Here is a 26,480-nt window from a genome sequence, read left to right on the forward strand (position 1 = left end):
CTTGTCTCCCAGATGCTTTGGGGGAAGTGGGGTTGAAAACAGAGCATGAAGTTCTGCAATGGAGAGAAGTCCTGGGAGCTGAGCTGTGTGCCTAAGCATTTTCAGATCCTATCCAGCAGCAAACCACCATGCAATAAGCAAGAAGCTGTGGAAATTGAATAATTCTTTCACTGGGGTTCCGAGTTCTCAGCCCCTGTCTGCTGCACACAAATTGCAGCATGAGGCAGTCTCACAAACCAAAGGATCTTCCATCCACCTGCTCAGAACTCTCAGGCTCAGCAGTCATCCACAGGAGCCATGTCATTCCCGGTACAGGAGGCAGGGCTGCCTGTCCTCAGGCCTCCACAGCCTGAGCCAGGAGTGTGTCTGTCAGTCACTCCCACCTGCACGGCTGTCCCTCATGGCTGCCCACCATCCAGTGCATCCCAGGGCACCATGACATGTGCTTGATGATTTTGGATCCCCACCACAGCTTAAACTCAGAGAATAGAAGCTCCTGGTTCTAGCACCATGAGAGACTGAGTATGCAGAGCTTGGGCTGTGCCTGTCTCTGTTCCTTTATATTGTATAGGACAGTAGTTTTCAGAGTGTGCCTTGCCCTGAGTGACTCCATTTTATACAGCAGTGATTTGCTTCATTTTGAAAACAATGCTGAGGGAAAAATGACTCTGTACCTTAACTGTGCAAATGTCCAACACAGAAAGTAAATGTAGGTTGTTAAATAACTTATCAATACAAACAAATTACCCCTACCTATAAAAGTATCAAGGCAGGAACACCTAGATCCAAGGATGAAAACAAGCTTGTGTGTTTGTCCAGAACACTAGAGCAATGAGCACTGTCCTGCCCTCACTTGGAGCCCCTGAGCCATCATCAGGCCACCTGATTTATGCATCACTAGACACAAGGCAACAGACTCTCTACTCTATCCCAGGACTTCTGCTCACCATGACCAGCCCTATGTGAAGTGGCTCACTTGAGCTCCCATTTGTTCAGACCCCTTATGCCTGGAGTCAGCTCCGTGCTTTGGAGCAATCTGCCCCTTGAACCCTCTCTGGATCTTGAACTGACACTGTGCCTTGAACCAACTGAGTATTTTGGCCACCCTGTTCCAGAACAGCTTTCTCTGCATGTGTATCATCTATGTGATTTTCCTTCCACAAATCGACATATCTGTACACCTGTGCATGTGCACACACATGGCCCATACACACAGAGGAGATGTGGTAATGGTGGTCATGTATTCTAGCTTTGAATTCATATATTGTAATATGTTTTTGAAGTAAGACAAATCTGTCCCCTCATCTGTCCCCTTCTTCTTTTATGAATTATGAATAACATTTATACTCTGCTCATTAGGGCTCATTTGTTTACTAGGAATTTTATGTCTAAGGGGAGTCTATCTTCTCAGTTCTGTCTGCTTCTCATTGGGTCCTTAGGTAATTACAACATATGGACTGTTCATCAGGAAGGAATCTGCCTATGACTGCACAGTTTAAAACAATCCTGAAGTGGGCTGTGCTGTGTAATAATGTTGTTTGTGTGGATCATCAACTTATTATTGCTGTTCCTTCTACAGGAAGGAAGAACCTCTGGAGATGTCTTTCAATAATGACCCTGTTGCAATCCCGATGATAGAAAGAAATCCCAGCGACCTTCTTGGAATGGACACCAGTGACCCAAACACATTGACTGGAGAGGCTGTGTTGAGTTTTCATAACATCAGCTATCGAGAGACAGTGCAGAGTGGCTTGCCATTTCGTAAAAAAACAGAGAAAGAAAGACTATCTTAATGTCAAGTATGTGCATGAACTAAAGATATCAGCATATTTTATAACTTTTTCAACAAGTTGTCTATTATCAATAAGCTGTGTGTGTGTTCAATATATATATATACATATATATATATATATCTGTTTATGTGTGTGTATGTGTTCACATGTGCAGATGTGTGCATGCTATGACACACCCATGGCACAAGGCCATCACAGGACAACCTTGAGCACTGGTCTTCACCTTCTACCATGTTGCAGACAGAGTCTGTCTTTGTTCACTGCTGGGTGCGCCAGGCTAGCAGCCTGCAAGAGTCCTGGGAGAATTCTCCTGCCTCTGTCTCCATCTCTCCATAGAGCATGGAGTTCCAGGTGCCCACAATTCACCCAACGCCATGTAAATTCTGGATGTTTTACCAGAGCCTCCCCTTCACACAGCAAGTGATTCACCCAGTGAACCATCATCAGCCTCACCTTGTCATACATACAGATAGATTAATTATCACAGTGAAATTAATGAGATGGAGACTACAACATATTTGGATTAATGACACAAAAAGTTGGTTCATTGAAAATACAAACAAGCTTGACAATCCCTTAGACATATTAAATACATTAAAAAAAACAATCCTGAGAAGTGGTTTTAATTCAATAAAATTAAGGATGAAAAATAATATCAAAGGCATACTGTTAAAATCAAGGGATATGAGGAAATATTGAAAATTTAAATTCCACAAATTTGAAAATCTAAATTGTGTACACTTCTATGCCCATATCCCCTCCTTAAACTGAACTGAGGGTTTCTAACAGGCTGTCTGGGTGAGTTACAAGTGATGAGATGGAAGCAATGAGGAAGTCCCAACAGCAGAAGGTCCAGGGCCTCATGTATTTGCTCAAAATTCATTAAGAGCTAAGAAGAGCTAAAACCAACATTCTACACATTGTTCCATAACATGGAGAAGGCATGGATCTGACCAAATTTCTGAGGACAGAGCACACACACACCAAGATTCCCTGCTCAGTCTGTATAGACTCTTCCTCCCACCCCAACCATGGCCTCTGTTCTTGGGCACTGGTCACTTCTGCTCTTCCACCAGAACTTCCATCATTTTCTTACTAAGAGGGGAATGGGCAGGGCAAAGGATTGACACATTGTCTGGATTGAAATAAAAAACAGGAATGTAGCTAAGTTTTCTAAGAGCATATGCCTTTTTAATCTGGATATTCACTACTCTGAATCAATCAGTTTTCTGACATACTTTGTGTTTGGGCAGTACCTATACATCAATGAAGAATGTCCTCTACTTGAGGGATGTTTCCCCATTCTAAACTGAGCATATGCTAGTCACTGTATCAGGAAAGGAAGTCATCATTTTGTGGGTGTGTAGTTAGTTTTTCTATTTTGATTAATGTGGTGTTTTGTTTTGTTTTGAGTGTTAAATTTGGCAATACTTTTCTGTCCTCTGAGTACTTCTTTCTAATCTTTGGATTTATACTTAAGATGTATTGATTTTGGTTTGATTCTATTTTAATAGTAATAACCCTGCTACCGGTATCCCATGAATTATTTTGTTGTGATAAGGGTTTATGAGGCAGTAAGCAGGGCTGTATGAAGATACTCACCATCAAACATGAACACGAAGATGTTGTGTACTTGACACATGAAGCCCATGTGTGTAACAGAGTCTTCATGAGAACCTGCTGCTTGCTTCAAGGAACACTAAACATAGACCACCATGTTTCAAAAAAGACAGATCCTTTAAATAATAAACAAATGGAGTTTTGTGATATCTGAGACACATTTCTGATGAGTCCCACACTAGTTAGTATTCAACAACTTCATAAATATTGGACCTGTATTAAAATTAAATTTTTTCCTATGAGTTTGTACTAATTATGTGTGTGCAATTCCATCCACTTCAATAGACTATTCAGTGTCGACACTAAGCTAATATAACTTTCTTTAAAATAGACAAATCAGCCAGTATGACTTTGTGCTTACAGTGGGATCATGAGACCTGGCCTCAATGCTATCATGGGACCTGAGGATGGGAGCAGATCTTGGTGAGTATAACGGAAAGCACATGCAAGCCCTTTGTGTCCAGTTTCTGTGCTGTAAAATCACTTCCACAGGCGTTATTTATGTGTGAGTGTATAGTGTGAGTCTGCATCTACTGTGTGAGTCTATATGTGTGAGTCTGTTCTCATTTGCTGTGGATAATGTGAAGGATGGTGCATTCAATTTTCTACAAGGGCCACTTTACTGATAGGAAATGATAGAGTGATTAGCATATGGTGTTGGATCATATTATTATCTAATATGGGGGAGATAGTATTAAAATTAGAAAGATGGAGCAAAGTTTTCTGGGTACAAGAAATAATCACTAGGCCTAATTCTCAAAATACAGCAGCAAATTACAAGTTTGAGTTCCCAAGGTCAGACAGCAGGAGGGATGGTCATGTGGATCATTTCTTGCATTCATAATTCTGGTCGGCATTAGAGCACAAAATGAACAGAAAGGAGTGTGTGTGTGTGTGTGTGTGTGTGTGTGTGTGTGTGTGTGTGTGTGTGTGTGATTTCAGTTAAACTTATGATATACAGAATATTTAGTCTGAGTAGCTAAAAGGTGATAGCTTTTACTGAAGGGAGAAAGTAAACTACACAACATATATTACCTGTTGTAGGTTATTGGATGTCTTAGCTGCAAGGCAAGATCCACGTGGATTATTAGGAGATATTTTGATAAATGGGAAACCTCGACCTGCTAATTTCAAATGTACTTCTGGTTATGTACCACAAGTAAGTGTTGGTGGGTTTATAATGTGAGATTTCCCCTGCTTCTGTATGGTTAGATGCTCAGCTTATAGATTTGTGCATTTTTGATTGATTATATGATACATTTGTAGGTCCAACTTTCTCTACACTAGCTTTTCCTGATGACTCATTAGCCTGAGGCTGGCACTATTAAATAAGAAGATGGGGAGGGACTGGAGGATGACCACTGTGGCTCAGTATTAGCAATTGCAGCTGTGATTTAATTCTACAAAGGACTATTGTCCGATTTTTGCCATTCCTTCATCTTTCTCCACTGCATAGAAGATGCCTTCTGCAAAGTTGCAGGTAGCAGTCACCTAAATCCCTGTGCTCTACTTGGAAGGCATGAGGGGGTGAAAATGATTGCATCAGGCTTTTTACTTGAAATTAGTAACGCTGAAGGCTTATTTTTCAGTAGAGTATTATATTTTTTTGTTTTATATGTGGCTTACGTCACATTTGTTGGAATGTTTGTCTTAGTGATAACTACATTTAATTGAAATACTATTTAACCTTAAGAAAGACGTGGTGATGCACACAGTGACTGTGAGAGACAATATAGAGTTCTCAGCAGCTCTTCGACTCCCAATGACTGTAACAAGAGATGAAAGAAGGCGGCGAATTGATGAGGTCCTTGAACTTCTGCATCTGGATAAAGTGGCAAATGTCCAGGTAATGTGAAGAAACTTCTTGAAAGACTTAGAGCCGCCGGGCGGTGGTGGTGCACGCCTTTAATCCCAGCACTCGGGAGGCAGAGCCAGGTGGATCTCTGTGAGTTCGAGGCCAGCCTGGGCTACCAAGTGAGTTCCAGGAAAGGCGCAAAGCTACACAGAGAAACCCTGTCTCAAAAAAACAAAAAAACAAAACAAAAAAAAAAAAAGAAAGACTTAGAGCCAAAAAAAAAATTTCCCTGTGTTGATAAATGACCATCTGTTATCAGTTTCCTCTCATGTGTGTGGTCCAGGTGGCTGCTCTCTGTATTAATGAGTAACTGACTGACTGGTTACATGATGTAAAGTGGAAATTGAGCTGGGAAGCCTTCTTAGCAATGGTTAAACTGGGAATGGAGTGTGATCCAGGAGGGAAAAGCGTTCCTCACATGGCCATTTCCAAGTTTCCTCACATGAGCCTCCTCCTCCTCAGACTTAAACTCTTGACTCATGGAGAATCTGACAAGGGCTTTCTTCTGTTTATTGTCTCTTCCCCGAGGACTTGTCCCTTTGTTGTTTCAGAATGTTTTCTGGACTGACATATGACGTGGGATTGAGGACTCTGGCTCTGTGTTTCACTCTGCATTTATTTCCTCCAGGGTTGTACTTGGTCTCTCTAGCATTTCCTTCTGACTTGTTCAGTGCTTGTTATTTTCTGTAGCCTTTCTGTGTTTTTATCTCATCCTGTCTGTGGTGGCTAGTGTTAACTGTCACCTTGACACAGTCTGGAGCCACCTGGAATCATCTAGAAGAGAGTCTCAATGAGGGATTGTAGTCAGTTGGCTTGTGGTCATTTCTGAGGTGACTGTCTTGATTGAGTTAAGCGATGTGGAAAGATCCAGCCCACTTAGGCAGCACCATTCTTTGGGTTTGGGTCCTGGGTGTCATGAGAATGGGGAAAGTGAGTTGAACACTGACAGGCTTGCATGCATTCATCCTCTCTGTGCTCTTGACTGGATGTAACCCGCTGCATCGGCTTCCTGCCTGGAATTCTCTGCAATGGTTGACTGTACTTTGAAATTTTGTGCTGAAATAAAACCTTTCACTCCTTGTTTACTTTTTGCAAGGTCATTTTTTCTTTGTAACTGGATGGAAACCTAGGATAGCCTTTTGCCCCTGCTCCCTCCTTCCTTATCCTCTGTCAATATTTAGTACCAGCTCCTGTGTTAGGTTTTAATCATACAAACCTGAGCAAGAGCAACAAAGAGTGGACTTGGTGACTCCTATGAGGATTTGTGCAGAATCAGGAAGGGTAATAGATAAGTGGTGAGCTTCACAGCTAACTATGTCATAGCTAACTAGTTTCTTACTAACATAATTTAAAAGACTATTAGATAATACTTCGTTCCTAAATACTTAATTATTCTTAATCTTTAAAAATTAAATATACATGGTTATCTTAACAATTTTATTCTTAACTATCAAAATGAATAAAATCTTGAATCTCCTCAGCCCCATCAGGTCTACAACTATTCACCTTCCCCAAATGTTTTTTTTTAATTATTACATTGTTTATAGAACTTGATCAGGCATTTAATTTATTATATGCCTAGAGTTTTTCAACATTAGGGTTATTTCCCTCTTCTTGTGTCTTCCAAACCGTCCTGTCTCTCACAGTGACATCGACTAATTGAGAAGATTATACATAGATGTCTGCTGAGCAGACATTTGGTGGTATGAATGGAAATGTGCTCCCCAGAATATGATTCTCATGGATTAACTCCTGTGGTGGTTCCTCCTTAGAGGCAGTGAGGAACAGGAAGGTACTGGCTGTTGATTCCCACAATACTTCTCTACAATCTTTTATGAGATGTTTGTCTTGTTGGGAAAATAATAAAAAAACTGATGTTTACGACACTTTATTTTTTCCTGAGTGATGGAATCTCAGCTGAACTGTTGCTCGAAAGCATCAAAGCTTAACCAGTCTTCCATAACATTTGTGCCACTATTGTGCCAGAATATTTGTAGGCATGTTACTGTGGAAGTCACAGAGCTCATAGCTAGGTGATACTGTTGATTACTATCCTCCTGTAGGAACATCAAAGAACCTCCCAGGAGCATGAATGCTAGGAGTAGTGGTGAAGCCTCCAATGTGTACCTGCTTCAATTCTCTGCATTTGATGGCATAAGTAAGTGGGGTCTTCAGCAATAGGATCCTACTATCAGATTATAGATAGCAACCAAAAGCCTTGGCAATAGTCTGTGACATTTGGGGAGATTGCAAGAACTTCAATATAACTTTTTAGTGGCCAATGACTGAACATGATGTCATCCATTCCTGGTACTCAAGGTTTACTTGGTGACATAAGATGTCTTTCCAGAGCATTTTCTTGTCTATTATATGATGATTTCATTATTATCCCTTTCATATATACATATTTATAGGGTCCATTCTCTCTTCCCACCTTGATTTTAAGTCAGGGTCTGTCTTATTTCACTGATGCCCTACAAGCATGCCTGATGTTCCTGATGCTCATGATCCACCTTATATACCTTTCTGCTTTCTGCCATTACTTCCTGGGATTAAAGGCTTGAGTCACCTTGCCTGGCTATTTCCAGGGTGGCTTTAAACTCACAGAGTTCCACCTTGATTTAAAGTCAGCCTCTGTCTCTTTCTGCTGATGCTCTACATGCATGCCTGATGCTCCTGATCCATCTCCCACCTCACTGTAATTACATCTTGATGGAATTATGGATGCAATCCACTGCATATAGCTTTATATGTGAGTTCCAGGGATTGAACCCAGGGTTCAGGCTTGTGTGGCAAGTGCTTTTCCTTGCTAAGACTTCTCTTCAGCTTTTCATACGATTTTGATTTAAGAAATGTAGAGGCAATATGTGGTTCCTGTAAAGTTTGACTGTTGTATAACCAGCACAATAACACACTGCTAATACCAGCCTCCTGGGCACATGAGTGTTTACAACAACATACTCACTAAAGCTGTTTCTCATTGCGGCATTTTAAAAGAACATTAGGGAGTATCTTATTCCTGATTACTCACTTTTCATTCATAAAATAAGGACATCTGCTTACCTAGAAACTCTATTCTTAACTATCAAAATGAATAATTCCTTTATATCCTTAGCCTTGTCATGGCCACACTCATCCACATTCCCCAGACATCCTTTGTTGTATGTTGTCAATAGGGCTTGATCATGGTTTTGATTATCATGTTTGGGGAGAATTGTCCCTATTTCTGTGTCCTCCTTAACCTTGCTAGTCCCTCTCACTTTACACAATGGCATTCGTAGACAAATTTCTAAACAGTCTTATTAAATAAGAAACACAGAGCCAAATACAGGGGTGATAGCTGAAGAGATCAGAGAAATAGTGAATAGCTATCAACTAACCTTAGCTCACCATGTCGCTGTAGCTTCCCAAGCAAAAGAACCTGCTTCCTGTCTAACCTGTGCCTTTATTGTCTTGCTGTTCTGCCTTCTCATTGCCTCTTAACCCAGCCACCTCACTTCCTTGTCACTGTCTGTCTATACAGACCTCCAGGTCTCTATGGTTGGTACTGGGATTAAAAGTGTGTGCCACCAGACTTGGCTGTGTCCTTGAACACACAGAGACTTTGCCTGCCATGTGATCAGATTAAGGGTGTGTGCTACCCCCACCTAACTTCTATTTATGGCTGGCTATGACCTCTGATCTCTAGGCAAACTTTATTAACATACAAATAAAACATCACCACAGACATTGACTGGTCCAAGACTGTGCCAGTTTGACCTGTAGACTATACCACATTTTGGATTTCCTTACAAGGATGAGTCATGAATTCTGCGATGCTGTACAGTGTAAATAATGTCAATTTACAAAGTCTTAAGGGACTTAAAAAGGTCCTAAAAAGACAATGTAGAACGTTTCGATTCTTTTTATAATAATAATAATAATTATTATTATTAAGAAATTTTCTACTCATTTTACATACCAACCACAGATTCCCCTGTCCTCCCTCCTCCTGCCCTCCCTGCCTTTCCCCCCAAACCACCCATTTCCACCTCCTCCAAGGCAAGGTCTCCCATGGGGAGTCAGAGCCTGGTACATTCAGTTGAGGCAAAGTGACTCCTCCTTGCACCAAGGCTGTGCAAGGTGTCCCACCATAGGCACTGGGCTCCAAAGAGCCTGTTCAGGCACCAGGGATGGATCCTGATCCTATTGCCTGGGGGCCCCCTAAACAGTTCAAGCTAAACAACTGTCTCCCCTATCCAGAGAGGCTAGTCCAGTCCCATGGGGGCTCCACAGCTATTGGTCCACAGTTCATGCATTTCTACTAGTTTGGCTGGCCATCTCTGTATATTTTTTTAATCATGATCTCAATGTCCCTTGCTCATAGAATCCCTCCTCTCTCTCATCGATTGGACTCCTAGAGCTCAGCCTGGTGCCTGGCCATGGATCTCTGCATCTGATTCCATCAGTCACTGGATTAAGGCTCTATGATGACAGTTAGGGCATTCACCCAACTGATCACCAGAGTTGGCCAGTCAGGCAACCTCTTGACTATTGCCAGTAGTCTAAAGTGGGGTCATCCTTGTGGATTTTCCTGGGAACTTCCCTAGCACTCTGTTTCTCTCTATTCCTATGCTGTCTTCATTTATCATGGTATCTCTTTCCTTGCTCTCCCACTCTGTCCCTGTTCCAGCTCAAACTTCCCACCCCCCTAAGCTCTCATCCCCCATCCCTTGCCCTCCATTAACCCCCCTTACCCCAAGTTTGCATATGTAGATCTCATTTATTTCTCCTTCTCTGGGTGATCCATGCATCCCTCCTAGGGTCCTCCCTGATAGATAGTCTCGCTGGAGCTGTGGTTATCCTATGCTTTACATCTAGTATCTACTTATAAGTGAGTACATACCACATTTGTCCTTCTGAGTCTGGGTTACCTCACTCAGGATGATATTTTCTAGTTCCATCCATTTGCCTGCAAACCTCATGATGTCATTGTTTTTCTCTGCTGTGTAGTACTCTATTGTGTATTTGTACCACATTTTCTTTATCCATTCTTCAGTTGAGGGGCATCTAGGTTGTTTCCAGGTTCTGGTTATTACAAATAATTCTTCTATGAACATAGTTGAGCATGTATCCTTGTGGTATAATTGAGCATTTCTTGGATATATGCCCAAGAGTGGTATAGCTGGGTCTTGAGGGGGGTTGATTACCAATTTTCTGAGAACCTGCCATACTGATATCCAAAGTGGCTGTATAAGTTTGCATTCCCACCAACAGTGGAGTGTGGTGGTAATCTAATTGTACTGAAATGTGATTTTGATTGTATGTTAATAAATAAAGTTGTCCGGGGGTCAGAGCTATTAGAGCCATAGCAAGAGTGTGGCGGTGGTGGCACACGCCTTTAATCCCATAGATCTTTGTGTGTTCAGGGATACAGCCAGCATTGGAGACATATACCTTTAAGACCTAGGGGGCTGAACATTCAGACAGTGACGAGGCAGTCACGTGTTTGGGTTTACAACCAATGAAAAGGCAGAACAAAATACTATAAATAGACGAACAGACAGGAAATAGGTCTCTTTCGGGAAGCTGGGACACCACAGGCGGAAGGGTGAGATTTTAGCTCTGAGCTTTGACCTCTCGGCTTTCTCTTTTACATTGTTTCTGTGTTTCTTATTTAATAAGATGGTTAGTTACATCTACATCTGGCACCCAACGTTCGTGTTACGAATTCATGAAAAAGCTGTTTGCCTGTGGCCTTGTGAGCCCCAGCTCAGGCCCAAGCTACACTCAGCCGGTTGTGGTGGCCCACACTGGTAGGATTTGCTGAAGGAGACAGAGGCAGTAGGATCCCGAGTTTGAGGCCGGCCTAGGAGGCTTGAGAGAAGCTTTGGCCCGGACTGAGCCACAAACAGTGGTGGGACCATGGAAGCAGTGGCTACTGCTCCATGTTGCCAGCTCCTTCTCATTGTGTTGGTCACTGTAGAGATGCTGCTACCTGGGACGAAGGGTTTACCACTGCTGGTTCAGAGAAAAATTGCCAGGACCATCGTGTTTCAAGAAAGCATTGGCAAAGGTCAGTTTGGAAAAGTTTGGCAAGACAAATGGTGGGGAAAAATTGCTGTGAAGATTTTCTGTTCTAGGGAAGAATGTTCATGGTTCCGAGAGACAGACATTTATCAGACTGTGATTGCTTCAAACCACAGTGGAGGCACAAAAAAAAAAAAAAAAAAAAAAAAAAAGAGTCTGCTTGAAACCATGACTACGCCTAACAGTGACTTTGAAATCTTCAAAAAGATGACAGGATCCTACAACGATGATTCCATATGGACTATGATAAAGCCATCAAGCTGATTAACACCATGGAAAAATCAACTTTGGACTACAATCTGGTCAGGACAATTTTGAGAGGACTAGCTGAGATGATCCAGCCTGACAGACTACTTGACCAAGGACTTGAAACAAGCCCTGAACTTTCCTATTATGCAGAGACTGGACAAATGATACGGGACTTGATGATTTACCCAAAAATTTTCTTTTCAATATTCCCTAAAGATATCTTCACCCCTAGAAAGCAAAAAGAAAAAGAGAATATAGATATGAGATAGATCATCAAATCTACTCTGAGAAAAAAGATAAAGAAATAATAGGATAAATAGGTAGATCATTGAATCTACACTGAAGAAAAGGGGAAGATATAAAAATGACAAAAGGTAGACTACTGAATGTATTATGAAAGAAAAAAGAATATGGATATGATAAGATAAAAAGGGAGATTATGGAATCTACTTTTAAAAAGGAACTACTTGTTTTAAATAAGATAAGTAATGAAAATTTTTTGGTCTGAGTTTATCAGACATTACTGGACTGGACATTGTTAATATATATAATGGAGTTTTTACTGAGTCTGTCAAATGTTAATGGACTAGATATCATTAATGTAATTTTTGGCTGTATATATTGTATATACTTATTGGATAGTATTTCTTGTATTAGTTATAAGCTTTCTTTAATTTTAGACAAAAAGAGAGGAAATGTGGTGGTATTGTGTTCCCCAAAATATTGTGTACTCTAATAAATTTATCTGGGATCAGAGAACAGACAGCCACTAGATACAAAGGCTAGAAAATGGTAGCACTCACACCTTTAATCCTAGCATTCCAGAGATAGAATTCCATCTGGATCTCTGTGAGTTCAAGGCCACATTGGAAACAGCCAGGCATGGTGACACATGCCTTTAATCCCAGAAAGCGAGCCTTTAATCCCAGGGAGTGATGACCAAAACAGAAAGATATATAAGGCGTGGAGACCAGAAACTAGAAGCATTTTGGCTAGTTAAGCATGTGGCTGGTTAAGCTTCAGGCTTTCAAGCAGCAGTTCAGCTGAGACCCATTCAGGATGAGGACGCAGAGGCCTCCAGTCTGAGGAGACAAGACCAGCTGAGGATCCGGCGAGGTGAGATAGCTGTGGCTTGTTCTGTCTCTCTGATCTACCAGCATGGACCCCAATAACTCGGGCCTCGGGTTTGATTTTATTAATAAGAACTTTTAAGATTCCTGCAACAGTGGAGGAGTGTTCCCCTTGCTCCACATCCTCTCCAACATAAGCTGTCTTCAGTGTTTTTAATCCTAGCCATTCTGACAGGTGTAAAATGGTATCTCAGACACATTTTGATTTGAATTTCCTTGATGACTAAGGATGTTGAGCAATTCCTTAAATGTATTTCTGCCATTTGAGGTTCTTCTGTTGAGAATTCTCTATTTAGCTCTGTAGTCCATTTTTAAATTGGATTGTTAGGTGTTTTGATGTCTAGTTTCCTGAATTATTTATATATTTTAGAGATCAGTCCTCTCTCAGATGTCAGGTTGGTGAAGATCTTTTCCCATCCAGTAGGCTGTTGTTTTGTCTTATATACTGTGTCCTTTGTCCTAAAAATCTTCTCAGTTTTAGAAGGTCCCATTGATAAAAAGCAGTATGTGCATGTGTGTGACTATGTGCTGCATTATGTAATTTGTGTATTTGTGGGTGTTGTATAAAGTGTCTGTGTTGTGTGTGTGTGTGTGTACCTGTGTGTTGTGTAGCATGCCTGTGTGTACCTGTGTGTTGTGTAGCATGCCTGTGTGTGTGTATGTGTGTGTTGGGAGAACGTTAAATGACTTCTAAGTTACTAGAGATACTTCATCTTCTGTCCCGTCTTCCTCCTTCCTTAGACAGAGATCTCACTGTGCCAGTCTTGGAGTGTGATAACTCATTACCATAGAACATGTGACTTGATAAAGAACAAACAGTAACTGTCATTAGCATGGGCTTCATGTCAAGTCTGACCTGAGCCTCTTCTACTCACTTGGAAAAGAAAAACCTCCTTCTTCTCCCAGGTACCCACATTGTGCTCCTTAGGATAATGATATAACAAAACATTTTAATGCTGGAAGAGGCTAGTTCAACAATGACAATGACTGTGGGTGTTCTTGTTGATAATGGTGGTCATTGGTGCTTCAGCCTAGATCTAAGGAACTCAGGAAAAGGACCAGTATAGCAATGGAGCTGGTCACCGAGCATCCCATTCTTTTCTTGGACGATCCCACCACTGACTTAGACTTGGTAACCACAATAGATGTCATCTTGGATATGAAAAGGTAAGTTCCAAAGGAAAATTAAGTTTTATTCACTTAATACCTGGTCACTAGTGTGTGTGTTTGGTGCAGGAGATTCAGAAGTAAGCCACAGAGTTTCTTCCTGGTTTGTTAGAGGGAAACTTCAATTAACAAGAAACACACATCAAGAACAATGAGACAAGAGCATAGGGAAAGATGGCTGTGGAGAAGGTGGAGGACTGCTTTAAATAAGTGTCCCCATAACCATCAAGCAAGTGTCACGTGAGCTATGTGTGAGAACTGAAAAGAGTGCTGTACAGAGGGAAAATGCATTTGTTCTGAGGCAAAGCATGTTGGTTGTGTTTGGAACATTAAATAGCCCAACTTGACTAGACCTGGTGGCCTGAGAGGATGGAAAATTGATACTGCACTGCTAAAATCACCACAGACTGAGTGACTTGATAGAAATTAAATTTATTACTGTTCTTGATCCTGGAAGCCAGATATTATTGTATCCACAGGCTGTGTCTCCTGAGGCCTCAGTCACTGAGTTGTGGATGGTGTCTCCTCCCTCTTCATGTATCTATAAAGATAAAACAGACACCAGTTATATTAGGACACACTAGTAAGTTTATTTAAACATAATTACCTTTTTAAAGACTGTCTTTAAGGATAGTCACATTCTATATTGCTATATAGAATCTTCAACAAATGAGTCTTTGGAAGGACACAATTCAGCCCTCCACATTCACAGTTGAAGTGAGGGGGATTGGTTAGGTAGGCTATAGATTGCCTAGACTACCTGGGCCACTATAAGCACTAAGGTTTCCATGGCATGGGATGTGGGAAGGCTTTTGAGTTTAGAGCAGAGCATGCATCATGGAGAAGGTTGTGCAGTTGCATTATGGGGATGCAAAGATGTCAGTAAGGAGCTGAGAGGTGGGGCTTCTTTAACTAGGAAATGCTGTGTTCTGGGTGTGCTTTGAAGATGGAATAAATAGCATTATATCTGCAACTGACCCTGGATGTGATGGCTGAGGGGATGATTCATAAGGTCTGGGTCCTGAACCTGAGGAAGAATGAATTAAAAGAAGTGATATTTCCTTCTCTCAAGAAATAAGTCTGGGGTTGGAATGTTTATAGAAAAAAGTGTAAGGGTTAGTTTTTTTTTCATTTTAAAATTAAGAGTTTCACACTGACTGAATAACCCTAAGAACCGTACAAGGACTGCCCCATTCCCACGACCTGGGCTCCTGGCTGTTGAACTCTACTGCACTCTCTGTCTGTCCTTCTTTCCCCTTGCTCTTTCTTTTGTTCTGACATCATGGTCCATCATCCTAAACACTCCTGCCCATCCCTCCAAGAACCACATCATCCATCATTGCACCTTCCCAGTGAGGAAGTCAACACCTGAGGCCTTGTCACCTTCTAGTCTGTAGACTCCTCAGGTGTCACACCTTCCCTGTCTGTCCTCTCTCCTGTCTGCTTCAGGACACTCTAAGATCAAGTTCTTGTCATTTTCAGTATGGAACATTTCTCTCTGTCCCGTGTCTCGTGCCATGGCTAGTCTTAGTGCATTGCATGGGGTCATCCTAAGTGTGGTTCCTCCCAGTGTTCTGGAGCAGACTCAGTACCCAATATGCTGTGTTCTCCTTGGTCCCCAACACTCCTGGAAGTGCATCCTCCATGGTAGGAATATTTCAATTTTTGCATTTATTTAATTAATTTATTTATTTATGTGTGTGAGTGTGCGTGTGCGTATGCATGTGCATGTGCGTGTGCGTGTGCGTGTGCGTGTGCGTGTGCGTGTGCGTGTGCGTGTGTGTGTGTGTGTGTGTGTGTGTGTGTATAGCATGCATGTAGGGGTCAGAGGAAACCTTGGGAGACTTGGCTTTCTCCTTCCATTAATTGGGTTCTGGGAATTAAACTCTTTAGACTTGGCATCCAGTGTCTTTACCCATTGATCCATCTCGTTTCCCTGGCTTGAATCCTGATCATCTAATCATGCTGGTGGTTCTGGGTTATATCATATGAAATTACAGTTTTCCCTTTGTGATTATTAACAGTCTGACAGGGAACAGTTGGCTGTCATGGCATCATTCTGCTCCTTATCTCATCTCCACCAACCAGCTGTCCTGTGAATTGGTAACTCCTGCTCTTGTTTTAACCACTTCGCCAGCTGTCATGCCACTGTGTGTGGAAAGGTTTCTCTCCTTGGTTCCTATGTTGTACAGTGGGCTGTAATATGTTAATCTTCATTACTTTAAGTATTAAATCAATCCCTTTTTGGCTAGAGGAAGTCCTTTCATTGGGAGATTTTTTTATGTTTTAATTTTTTTAGACATTTATACAATATATTTCAATTTTATTCCTATTTTTGACAAGGATTCATATATTTAAAATAAAATGTTTTAAATTAAATTCTTTGACAAGAGTTAGAGAGATGAATTAACAGTTAAGAGCACTTGCTGCTCTTCCAGAGGACTCGGGTTAAATTCCCAGCATCCACATGGCAGCTCACAGCCATCTGTAAGTACAGTTTTAGAGAATCTATTGCAGGCTTCTCACCTCCACATGAACCAAGGACACATGGTATACATACACACACTTAAGGCAAAACACCCTGTACAATAAATAAATATTTTTTAGAAAATTGAAGACAAGGATATATATTTTTAAAATAAAATTCTACTTTCATGTAACAAAAAACCCACCTTCTGTTTCTGTAGGTGTGAATCTGTAGGTCTGATCTGTAGGTGTGATCCTGTAGATGATGTGATCCTGTAGGTATGATCCTGTAGGTGTGACTCTCTAGGTGTGATTCTGTAGGTGTGATTGAGATGCTGCCCAGGATTCCAAACTAAATGCTGTGGGAGGAGATGCTGAGGCCACAGATCCTAGACCTTACTCTGAGGAAGGCTCTTGTCATGTCTACTCTGAGTCCTTGCAAGCTCTCTACTACCCTCCACCTGATGTTCCAGCTTATGACAGAGGGATTTTCCTGAGTCTAAGCTGCTCTTCCTACAATCTCTTTTTTAATATTCTAATTCTATGCCACTTATTTATCTTTCTGTATCCTTTTTTATCTACCTCTATCTTCCTCCCAGTCTCCTCTTCTCCCTTCCTCCCTTCCTCAAACACATTCAGGCACACACAATCCTTGCTGTGTAGCAGTGAGCTCTCATAGTTTCCTGAACAGATATTTTAGTTCACACTGTGTACAGCTGGTTCTTTCTCTTCTTACCTGGTAGTACTCTGTTTTACCAGCAGATGGGGTTGTAAGTCTATTTAGCTCACAAGAAACCTTTTCCACTTCTTCCAACCTGTATTGACATTACTATCTGGCCTGGCTTCTTTGAGGCTGTCTATCTTTGGATAGAGTGACACCTTAAAGTATATGCTTTGAGATGCTTTCTTTGAAGTTTCATAGTTTTTTATTTTTCTCTGAAGTCCAGGCTGATATCACTTTCTTGCCTCTGCCTTCTAAATGCTGGAATTCAAGGTGTGCACTACATTTCAGTTTTCTTTTTCTCTCTCCCTCTTTTCTCTTCTTTCCTTTCCTTCCTTCCTCCCTCCCTCCCTTTCTCCCTCCCTCCCTCTCTTCCTCCCTCCCTCCCTCCCTTCTTTCCTTCCCTCCAACCCCTCTCTGTCTTTCATTCTTTCTGTTTGTCTTTTTGAAACAGGGTCTCATATATCCTAGTTGGACCTTGAACTCCTGATCCTCCCAAGTACTGGGTGGAATATTACAGATATGCCACCATACCCAGATTTTAGGAGAATATTTTCCTAGCAGGTTTAAATACTTTTTTTGGTTATTGTTTCTCCTAACAGAAGACATGACTCCCTGAAATGGTAGTTCAGCTTATTTTTTCCTATCATGGAATTAAACCAATGATCAAATCCCAGGCTTGCCCTTCACTGTGACCCCTTGCCTTGGTGCTAGATCTTTTAAGTCTTATCAACAGGAAGGGGGGAATTGTATTAGAATTGCCTTATGCCGATATTGTGAAATTTGAGATGAGGTTCTTGCTGAAGGGTTTAGCAGGGAGAACAAGTGGTTATAATGTGAATCACAGTTTCAGAACAATGAAAACCAATTCCTGAAGAGGCAGAAAGTGAAAGTGATGGAAGAGAATTGTGCATACAATCATAGTTGTAATCCTTGCTCTGTCATGGATTCTCAGGCTTGAATGAACATGCCCACCACCTGGGCTGCCTGTTCATGATATGCATTCCTTGCAATGACTCCCAGATATTCTGATTCAGTTGAGAAGACTGTGCACGGATCTATATACTGACACTATAGTGAACCCTGGACTACTAATGACCCACACTTTACAAGTCCTAGTCTTTTAAATAAAGGCTTAGAGCTTGGTTTCTCTATCAGGTGCATAATACAAGTTAGAAGAGGTGTTTTTAAGAAAAATTCAAGCTGAAATTGGAACAAAGAATATAACTTCAGAAATAAAATATTTGTTGAGAATTTCAAGGTTCTGCTGTCCAGTGACTTATGACTTTTACTTCTTTAAATTTAGGATGTCCGTGAGGGGATGGACAATCATCTTCTCCATTAATCAGGCTCAATACTCCATCTTCAGATTTTTTGATAGCCTCACTTTAGTGGCCTCAGGAAAAGTCCTGTATCACAGCCCTGCACAAGAGGCGTTGGAGTACTTCACATCAGTAGGTATGGCTGGCTTTTGCCGTGAGAGCTCCTTCATTCTTGGGATCTAGGAAGAGAACAGGGCTTCCATGAGTACTGCTTGACCCTGGTGCAGACTTACCATGTGTGGGCTTCTCCATTTTAAATACCTTTGGTTAGTTTGGTGACAGGATTCTGTTAGCTGTGCAGCACAGGCTTGTTGTTCAGCTCTCTTTTCTTCCTGCTGTCCTGTGTCATGCCTGTGTGGGGGGCGTTTACCCATCAACCCCACAGCTTCCCAGAGTTTTCTTGAGTGTGAGCAGCAGGAAATATTAGATAGAAGGATTTATTGCGGAGAATATTTCAGAGATAAACAGATAGAAAATACAGGATAGCCTCGAGAGGACCTGGAACCTATTCCAACGGGCCCCAACTGTCTCTGCCCCAGGGTTTTTATAGAGACGCCAAGGGGTGGAGCAAAAGACCTCCTCCCCCAGCACAGCCAAGTGCAGACCATCTCAGACACCTGCACTCAGGCCCGTGGTCCTGATCATCCTCTATTCGGACCTGCTGGGTAAAGCCACGAGGAACCCGAGAACGGGCTCCCACACCTGTGTTACAATATTTTTCCTGAGCCTCTTGTTCTGCTTCCAGTTGTGGTGATCCTCTTAATTAATGAGCTGGCCTCAGTTATCTGTCATTGGAAAAGCTTTGGGAAGGCCAGCATCATAGTGTTCTTGCTCAGGTAGCAGATGGTGGTTTTCAGTTTTCCCCTAGTGTTATCTGACAATGGGGAGCTATGGAGACCTTACTTAACTTTAGCAATAACTTTGTGTTTCAGGTTTAGGCAATGTTTGGGGGCTGTAGTGGTTTAAGTCTGGCTTTTGTGGATTCATATGTTTGTGTGCCTTTTTTTTTTCAGAGTCAGGTTGAGTGATGATATATTTTGTAATGGTTCATGCTGTCAGTTTCATCTTAGAGAAATTTGAGTATAGTTATGGATGTTTCTCTCTCCAAATATAGGTTTAAATATTGCTATCCATCACTCTTTGTTTTTGATTAATCTTTGTCATTTAAAAATGGGTAAACATTTGTGAGTCTTTAGGGTCCAATAAAAATGTAGGCCAAATTCAAATGATTGTTTCATAGGAAGAGTTCATATAAGTATGTATAACATACACATAAGCATACATATATATTCATAAATGTATATATGTATATAATATATATTAGACTGGAACATATTATTGAAATATCATGAGTTTATATATAACAGAAAAGGATAAGTTAATGGGGGGAGGGGCAAGAAGTGGGAGAAGTTTTAGATTCTTTCTCCCCTCCCCTATCCCACTCTCTGAAAGAGGATCCTCGGGTTTGTGTTCTTGGCCAACTTCTTTGTAGGTTACAAGAACTGAGTTGTTCTTCCTGGACATCATTAATGGAGGTTTCCTTGCTACATTAGACACAGAGGAATACAGCCATGATGGTATGTGAGTCTTCTAGAGCCAGATTTTTGCCTAACTAATTTCATTAAAACACAACAGCATGATTTATTAGAATCTATCTTTTTAGCTTTTTATGTTAATTAATTTTATGTTAACTAATAGAGTTTGCTGTCTGTTAGGGCTTGGTGTTTTTTTTAAATTTAATTTATAAAAGACAATTTATATGCTATTGTCAGTTGTAAAGGAAATTTCTGTTGTACTTACTGTTTGTCATATTATTCTTGTTATTATTTTAGATGTGGTTTGCTTATGTAGCCAAACTGCCCTTTAATATGTGCTCTTTCTACCTAACCTCCGAATTATAGATATTATGGGGTATATTGGCTAGTTTTATGTCAATTTGACAGAAGCTAAAGTCCTGAGAGGAAGGAACCTCTGTTAAGAAAATGCTTCCATGAGACTGGGCTCTAGGCAAGCCTGTAGGGCATTTTCTTAATTAGTGAATGATTGGGGGGGGGGTCCAGCCCATTGTGTGTAGGACCATCCCTGGACTGGTGGTCTTGGGTTCTATAGGAAAGCTGGCAGAACAAGCCAGTAGGCAGCACCCCTCCATAGCTTCTACATCAGCTCCTGCCTCCAGGTTCTTGTCCTGTTTGAGTTCTTGTCCTGACTTCCATCAGTGATGGACCACCATGTGGAAGTGTAAGCCAAATACCCATCCCCCGACTTGGTTTTTGGTCATGGTGTTTCATCACAGCCATAGAAACCCTCACTAAGACACAGAGATATGTCATCATGCCTGGCTTTATTTATAACATTTTAAAAACATGATATTTGGCAGTTTACATGATTGCATACACATTCACTTGTGGCTCCCACTATCAGCTCAGGGTATTAAAAGGGATGTAAAAATCTACTCTCTCCATAGCTTTTTACTTTTCTCTCTGGCCATTCAGCTGCATCCCTCATTCAGCACATACCTACATACTCTTATTCACATCCACTCACTCCTCTTCATCTTTATTCTTCTACATCTTTATTCTATATCTCTATTCTATTATATCTCTGTTCTATTACATCTCCATTCCACAACACCTCTATTCTACTACTCATTACAAATTCCCCAGTCCATTCATTAGCAACTTGTTAGTAAAATCTATAAACTCTCAGGGACAAGCATTCTGTTAGGAGTCACACTTGGCAAAGAATTGGCCAACTTAATTGGTGTCTGACAACAGCTGTAGGTTGTAAAAAGTTCTGGCTATCTTTTAAAGGGATAGCTACAAGAGATAAAAGAGAAGAAATTAAACCAATGAGAGATTTAAGGAAAAGGCAAAGAATACATGTACTATTTTATGTCATTAATAATATTCAGACATGATAAATCAGTTAACAGCCCTTTTCTTTTAATCACCGGAATCCCAGGACCTATACATGATTAGTCTTCTGAGCCTAGAATCTTGCATAAAAACTGGTGTAGAAATAAATACAAAGTGTTAATTGTTATTTGAATCAGAGTGGGGAGGGGCTGGTGGAGGAAGCTTAGGGCAATATAGACACTATAATTGTCTTGAAGGACTCAGATATACCAAGGCCAGACACTTGCACTATCACTTCTAGTTTGCTGTAATTCTTCTGAAGGGTTTTGATCCAAAAAGGCCAGGCACCTGCAATTCTGCACTGTGAAAGATACACAAGGACACTTCATTTGGCCAATTGCCTTGTCAGTGGCTAAGGTTGGAGAACAAGACCTCTAAGTGTCTACAGGTCCACATGGAACAATAGATCTAGTTATGAAGCATATTTTGGCATGTTTCTACTCATCAAAATTATACACTTAAATAAGAAGTCATCTTCCTGACCACCCACAAATATGTGTGCCCATAAGATTGAGATGTAATCATGTGATTAAATGTACACATTACATGGAAATGATGCTAATGGGGAGATACCATAGCTGTTATTGCACAAGTGAAATTACAGACGAAAGCAACAGTATTCAGAGTCAGTGACCTGCAAGCCTTGCTGGACAGGGTACCCCATAGAGAATCACCCCTGTGGTGGGTTGACATCTGAATTATCAATTGCCATGAACTGCAATTGGTCATGGCCTGCATAGTTGCTGACAGTGGCTCCTAACAAGAAAGCAGGGACCAGACTTTTATGTTAAGAAGTATAGATCCATAGGGAAGGAAGACTTTGTTAAGAATTGGGATACAGATGGGAAGAGACCATTTGGTTTGCTGTGTCCATAGGATAATGACAGTAGTCAGGTCAGTTAGAGACACTTTTCTAATCTGTAAGGAATTACACAGGAGTAATTTTATTATGCTCAAAAAGTGGTGGGCTGAAGATACAGGTCAGCTGGTAGAATGCTTGCCTAGCATGCATAAAGCCTTGAGTTTGGTTCCTAGCAGCACATAACTGGATGTGAAGGTGCATAACTGTAGAAGCACCTGAGACAGACACAGGAGGACCTGCAGAAATTAAGGTCACCCTTGGCTCCATGTTGATGTAACCAACCGTCTTATTAAATAAGAAACACAGAAACAATGTAAAAGAGAAAGCCAAGAGGTCAGAGCTCAGAGCTAAATCTCACCCTTCCTTCTGCTGTCCCAGCTTCTCGAAAAGAGCCCTACTTCCTGTCGGTTAGTTTTTTTAAAGTATGTTGTTCTGCCTTCTCATTGGTTGTAAACCCAAACACATGACTGCCTCGTCACTGTCTGAATGTACAGCCCCCTAGGTCTTAAAGGTATATGTCTCCAATGCTGACTGTATCCCTGAACACACAGAGATCTTATGGGATTAAAGGCGTGTGCCACCACCGCCACACTCTTGCTATGGCTCTAATAGCTCTGACCCTGAACACACAGAGATCTTATGGGATTAAAGGCGTGTGCCACCACCGCCACACTCTTGCTATGGCTCTAATAGCTCTGACCCCCAGACAACTTTATTTATTAACATACAATCAAAATAATAATTCAGTACAATTAGATTACCACCACATTTCCCCTTTTCTATTTTAATAAAAAGAAAAAGAAAGCAAAAGGTTATAACTAACAAAAGAAAAACTATATACAAAAGTACAATAACTATATACAATATATACAAGTAATAAATACCTAAACAGGTATTTGACAAATCAGAGAAAATAATTCCATTATCTATCCTATTTTGGTAAATCCAAGATGTATCTAATGCACTTTCTATCCTAATTAATTTTCAACTATAACTAACTAATCTTCAACCATAACTAACTAATCTTCAACTCCCTCAGAGACCCAAGAAGGGAATAATATTAGCTAACAAAAATAAAAACAGGAAGTGCATGCAAGCAACTTCCAAAAAATTTTGTGAGTTGACAGAAACAGCCAGCTGCCTGGGCAGTCACCTGAGGTTTCTCTGCAGTGTTGGGGCATCATCTTCAGCCTATAGGCTTAGTGTATCTGACAGACTCATTTGTGAAGTAGGATGTACACAAGGTCAACAGTTCAACCTCACATTGGGTGAGAGCAGTCCACGTACCAGAAACACCTGAATTCCACTAGTGTTCTGTCATGATTCAGGATTTTAAATTCTGGAAATTGTTGACAGTTTTTAAATTCAACTGTCCATTCTTCTTGGCTGTGTATATATGGCTTCATCTCAGCATCCTCTTCTTCTCCACATCCCTCTATTAAATGCCAGTCTACTTTTGAGAGGCATGAGCTTTCAGCTGCTGTTCCATTGTACAACAGAATCCATCGGCCCTCTGCCTGTTAAGCTGCTTTGAAGAAAAGGGCACCGTACCTTTTCCGGATGCGAAGGCCACTTCAGGGATGGGGCCATATTGTCCTGGCCTCAGAAGATGCCTTTTGATAAAGCCATAACCACACTTGTTTTGGCAAGAATCAGTAGTCCCTTGTTTCGTGATCTGTCTGTCCATTTTGTCCTGTTGATTCAAGGATACTTTGTTGTCCAGTGGCTAACTTTTGCCAGAATGAAAGTTGACTCCATATGCAGTTTCTTCAATGCCCATATTTTCTCTAAAGTAGATTGGTACTGCCAGGAGCCGACATGTCTCAAAAAAGAAAATTTTCTAAGTTATTAAAACATTTTAAATGCCATATTCTATAGATCTCTGAAGGGTTTGAAGATGACCTGTCTAAAACATCTCTGCTCAATTTTTAAAACATATCTAATATGACTAAAAGTTCTATGGTAATGTCTAACTACTAACTTTCATTTCTTTATATCCTAATAGTTGATAATAATAACATTCAAGGATCAGAAATTTGCATTACATTGTTAAATGGATGGAATAAATACAATTAGAAATATACATATAGCATTTTCTAACAATATCAGTTTCAAATTTGTATACAATATAAAACAATCCAATCCAATGTAAAGTATTTAAAATTAGTAATTGTCTTTTTCTTTTCTTTCTTTTCTTTTTTTTTTTTTAAACAAGAACCTTAAATCTAATCTCCTTTGCTTAGCCTTTTTCCTAACCCTTGACAATAACTTGTAACCAACCCCCCTAAATACTGAAAATTATCCCAGACCCAAAACCCATTAAAAAGACCAAAAAACCACCCGCCCCACACTACCTCTTTGGGAATGTGGGCGTCGTATTCTTAAAATTGCTTCCTGCTGGGTATGGGCGAAGTTTTCTTTATCCTGAAAGAAAGATTTTAGGTTAATTGTCAAATTCTAGGAGAGGTAACTATATCCTTCATTATCCAGTCTGTGTATAATGCCAAAGTTCAGGGTTTATCTCAAGTCCTTATTCAAGTAGTCTTTGAGACTGGATCATCTCAGCTAGTCATCTCAAATTTGCTCTGAGCACCTTGTAGTTCAAAGCTGATCTGTGGATGATGTTTGTCAGCTTAATGATATTATTATTGTCCACGTGGAATTGTTGTTGTTGTGGGGCCCCATCTTCTTTCTGTAGACTTCAGTTGATGTTAGGCCTGGCCGTGATTTCCTGCAGAAAACTGATAAGAGACTTGAACACAAAAACATATATATGCAGCTAGCCTTTTTTCTAGAATTAGTTAGTACTCTATGTGACCATTCATATCTTAACAAAGTTTAAAATGTATATATATATTAATCTTGTAAATTTTGATATAAAATTTATACTTTGAGAAAAGTTTAAAGAATCAGAATAGAATCAAAGAGTTGAGATTAGTAATAGAATAGTCCCTTAATTAATTTTGCTTTTGTCCTGTACCATAGCAGAAGATGGCTCTTATTCTGGCATGATACAGGGAGTTTGCATTTTCCTTTTAACAACATGCTTGAGTTTAAAGAAGGAGAGAGCCATTCTCCAACTCCAAAGTCAGCTTTAAATTTTAATTGAACTGGGACTGTTAGAAGACCAATAGTGTTAAATCTTTAGAGAAAAGCAGAAACAAACATTTAGGAAGACATAAAATTTTTTAGATAATATATACCCATACACCGTTTCATTCTGTTTCTTGGGATAGATGATTTGTCACTTTTCTTCAGTTGTCTCATTTGTCCAGTGTTCTTCAGATTCCTTAACCTTCATTTTCCTAAAAGACAAAAACAAAAACCTTTCCCCAAGACTAATTTTGGGGATGTTCCTTTTTCGCAAGTTATTATCTGATTAAATGAAAAGGCATGTTTTATTGATACAAGTTAGTTTAAATTGGATGTTCATGCTGGTTGATGAACTATCACCTCCTCAATTAAGAGGTCTCTCTTGTTCAAATCGAACCTTTATCAATTTTGATGGTACCCACAGCTTATCTTCTCCTGTGGAAACAAAAGCAAAACCACGTCCCCAATGTAATACATACCCTGGTTTCCATTCTGAGGTCAGCACATCCTTAAAGTATATAGGCTGATTTAATTCTGTAGTTTTTTCTATTATCCAATGTCTCTCTGCAGCTGTTGTTCCTTTCTCATTGGCATTCAGAAAATTCAAAGTTAGAAGAGCATTATGTAGTCTATTTCTGGGGGTTTTTGTTACCCATTTCTGTTTATTTAGCATATCCTTTAGAGTTCTGTTTGATCTTTCTATAACTGCTTGACCTGTAGGATTATGTGGTATGCCTGTAATATGCTTTATATTGTAATAAGCAAAAAACTGTTTCATTTTAACAGAGACATATGATGGAGCATTGTCAGTTTTGATTTGTGCAGGTATACCCATGATGGCCATAACTTCTAGCAAATGAGTGATTGCAGAATCAGCCTTTTCAGAACTCAAAGCAGTTGCCCATTGAAATCCTGAATAAGTATCGATAGTGTGGTGTACATATTTCAATTTTCCAAATTCTGCAAAGTGAAACACGTCCATCTGCCAGATTTCATTTCTCTGAGTACCCTTTGGGTTACATCCTGCTGGTAATGGCGTTTGATTGTAGACGGAACAAGTAGGACATTTCTTTACTATTTCTTTGGCTTGTTGCCAGGTTATGGAAAAATCCTTTTTTAAACCTTTACTATTGACGTGATGTTTTTTATGAAATTCTGAGGCTTCCAGCACATTTCCTATCAATAATTTATCAATCTCATCATTGCCTTGTGCCAGAG

General features: G+C 40.4%; 1 protein-coding gene across 1 annotated transcript; it reads left to right on the plus strand.

Moving 5' to 3' along the window:
• The first annotated feature begins 218 nt into the window (after positions 1-218).
• LOC114691875 (ATP-binding cassette sub-family G member 3-like) lies at positions 219-13,902 on the plus strand. The gene is made up of 6 exons (XM_037208862.1): positions 219-309; positions 1,712-1,799; positions 3,777-3,836; positions 4,458-4,572; positions 5,107-5,259; positions 13,747-13,902. Exons 1-6 carry the CDS (start codon positions 219-221, stop codon positions 13,885-13,887), a joined length of 648 nt encoding a protein of 215 aa, XP_037064757.1. The 3' UTR covers positions 13,888-13,902.
• Positions 13,903-26,480: the final 12,578 nt, after the last annotated feature.

Source organism: Peromyscus leucopus, chromosome 10 (genome assembly GCF_004664715.2).
Source record: "Peromyscus leucopus breed LL Stock chromosome 10, UCI_PerLeu_2.1, whole genome shotgun sequence".
In the NCBI taxonomy this organism is placed as follows: domain Eukaryota; kingdom Metazoa; phylum Chordata; class Mammalia; order Rodentia; family Cricetidae; genus Peromyscus; species Peromyscus leucopus.

Excerpts from the sequence above, each read along its gene's own strand:
- LOC114691875 (XM_037208862.1), top strand. The coding sequence starts at position 219 with ATGAGGCAGTCTCACAAACCAAAGGATCTTCCATCCACCTGCTCAGAA. Across the intron at positions 3,837-4,457 it reads GAGGATGGGAGCAGATCTTG|GTTATTGGATGTCTTAGCTG; the intron begins GTGAGTATAACG and ends TACCTGTTGTAG. Across the intron at positions 5,260-13,746 it reads ATAAAGTGGCAAATGTCCAG|CCTAGATCTAAGGAACTCAG; the intron begins GTAATGTGAAGA and ends TTGGTGCTTCAG.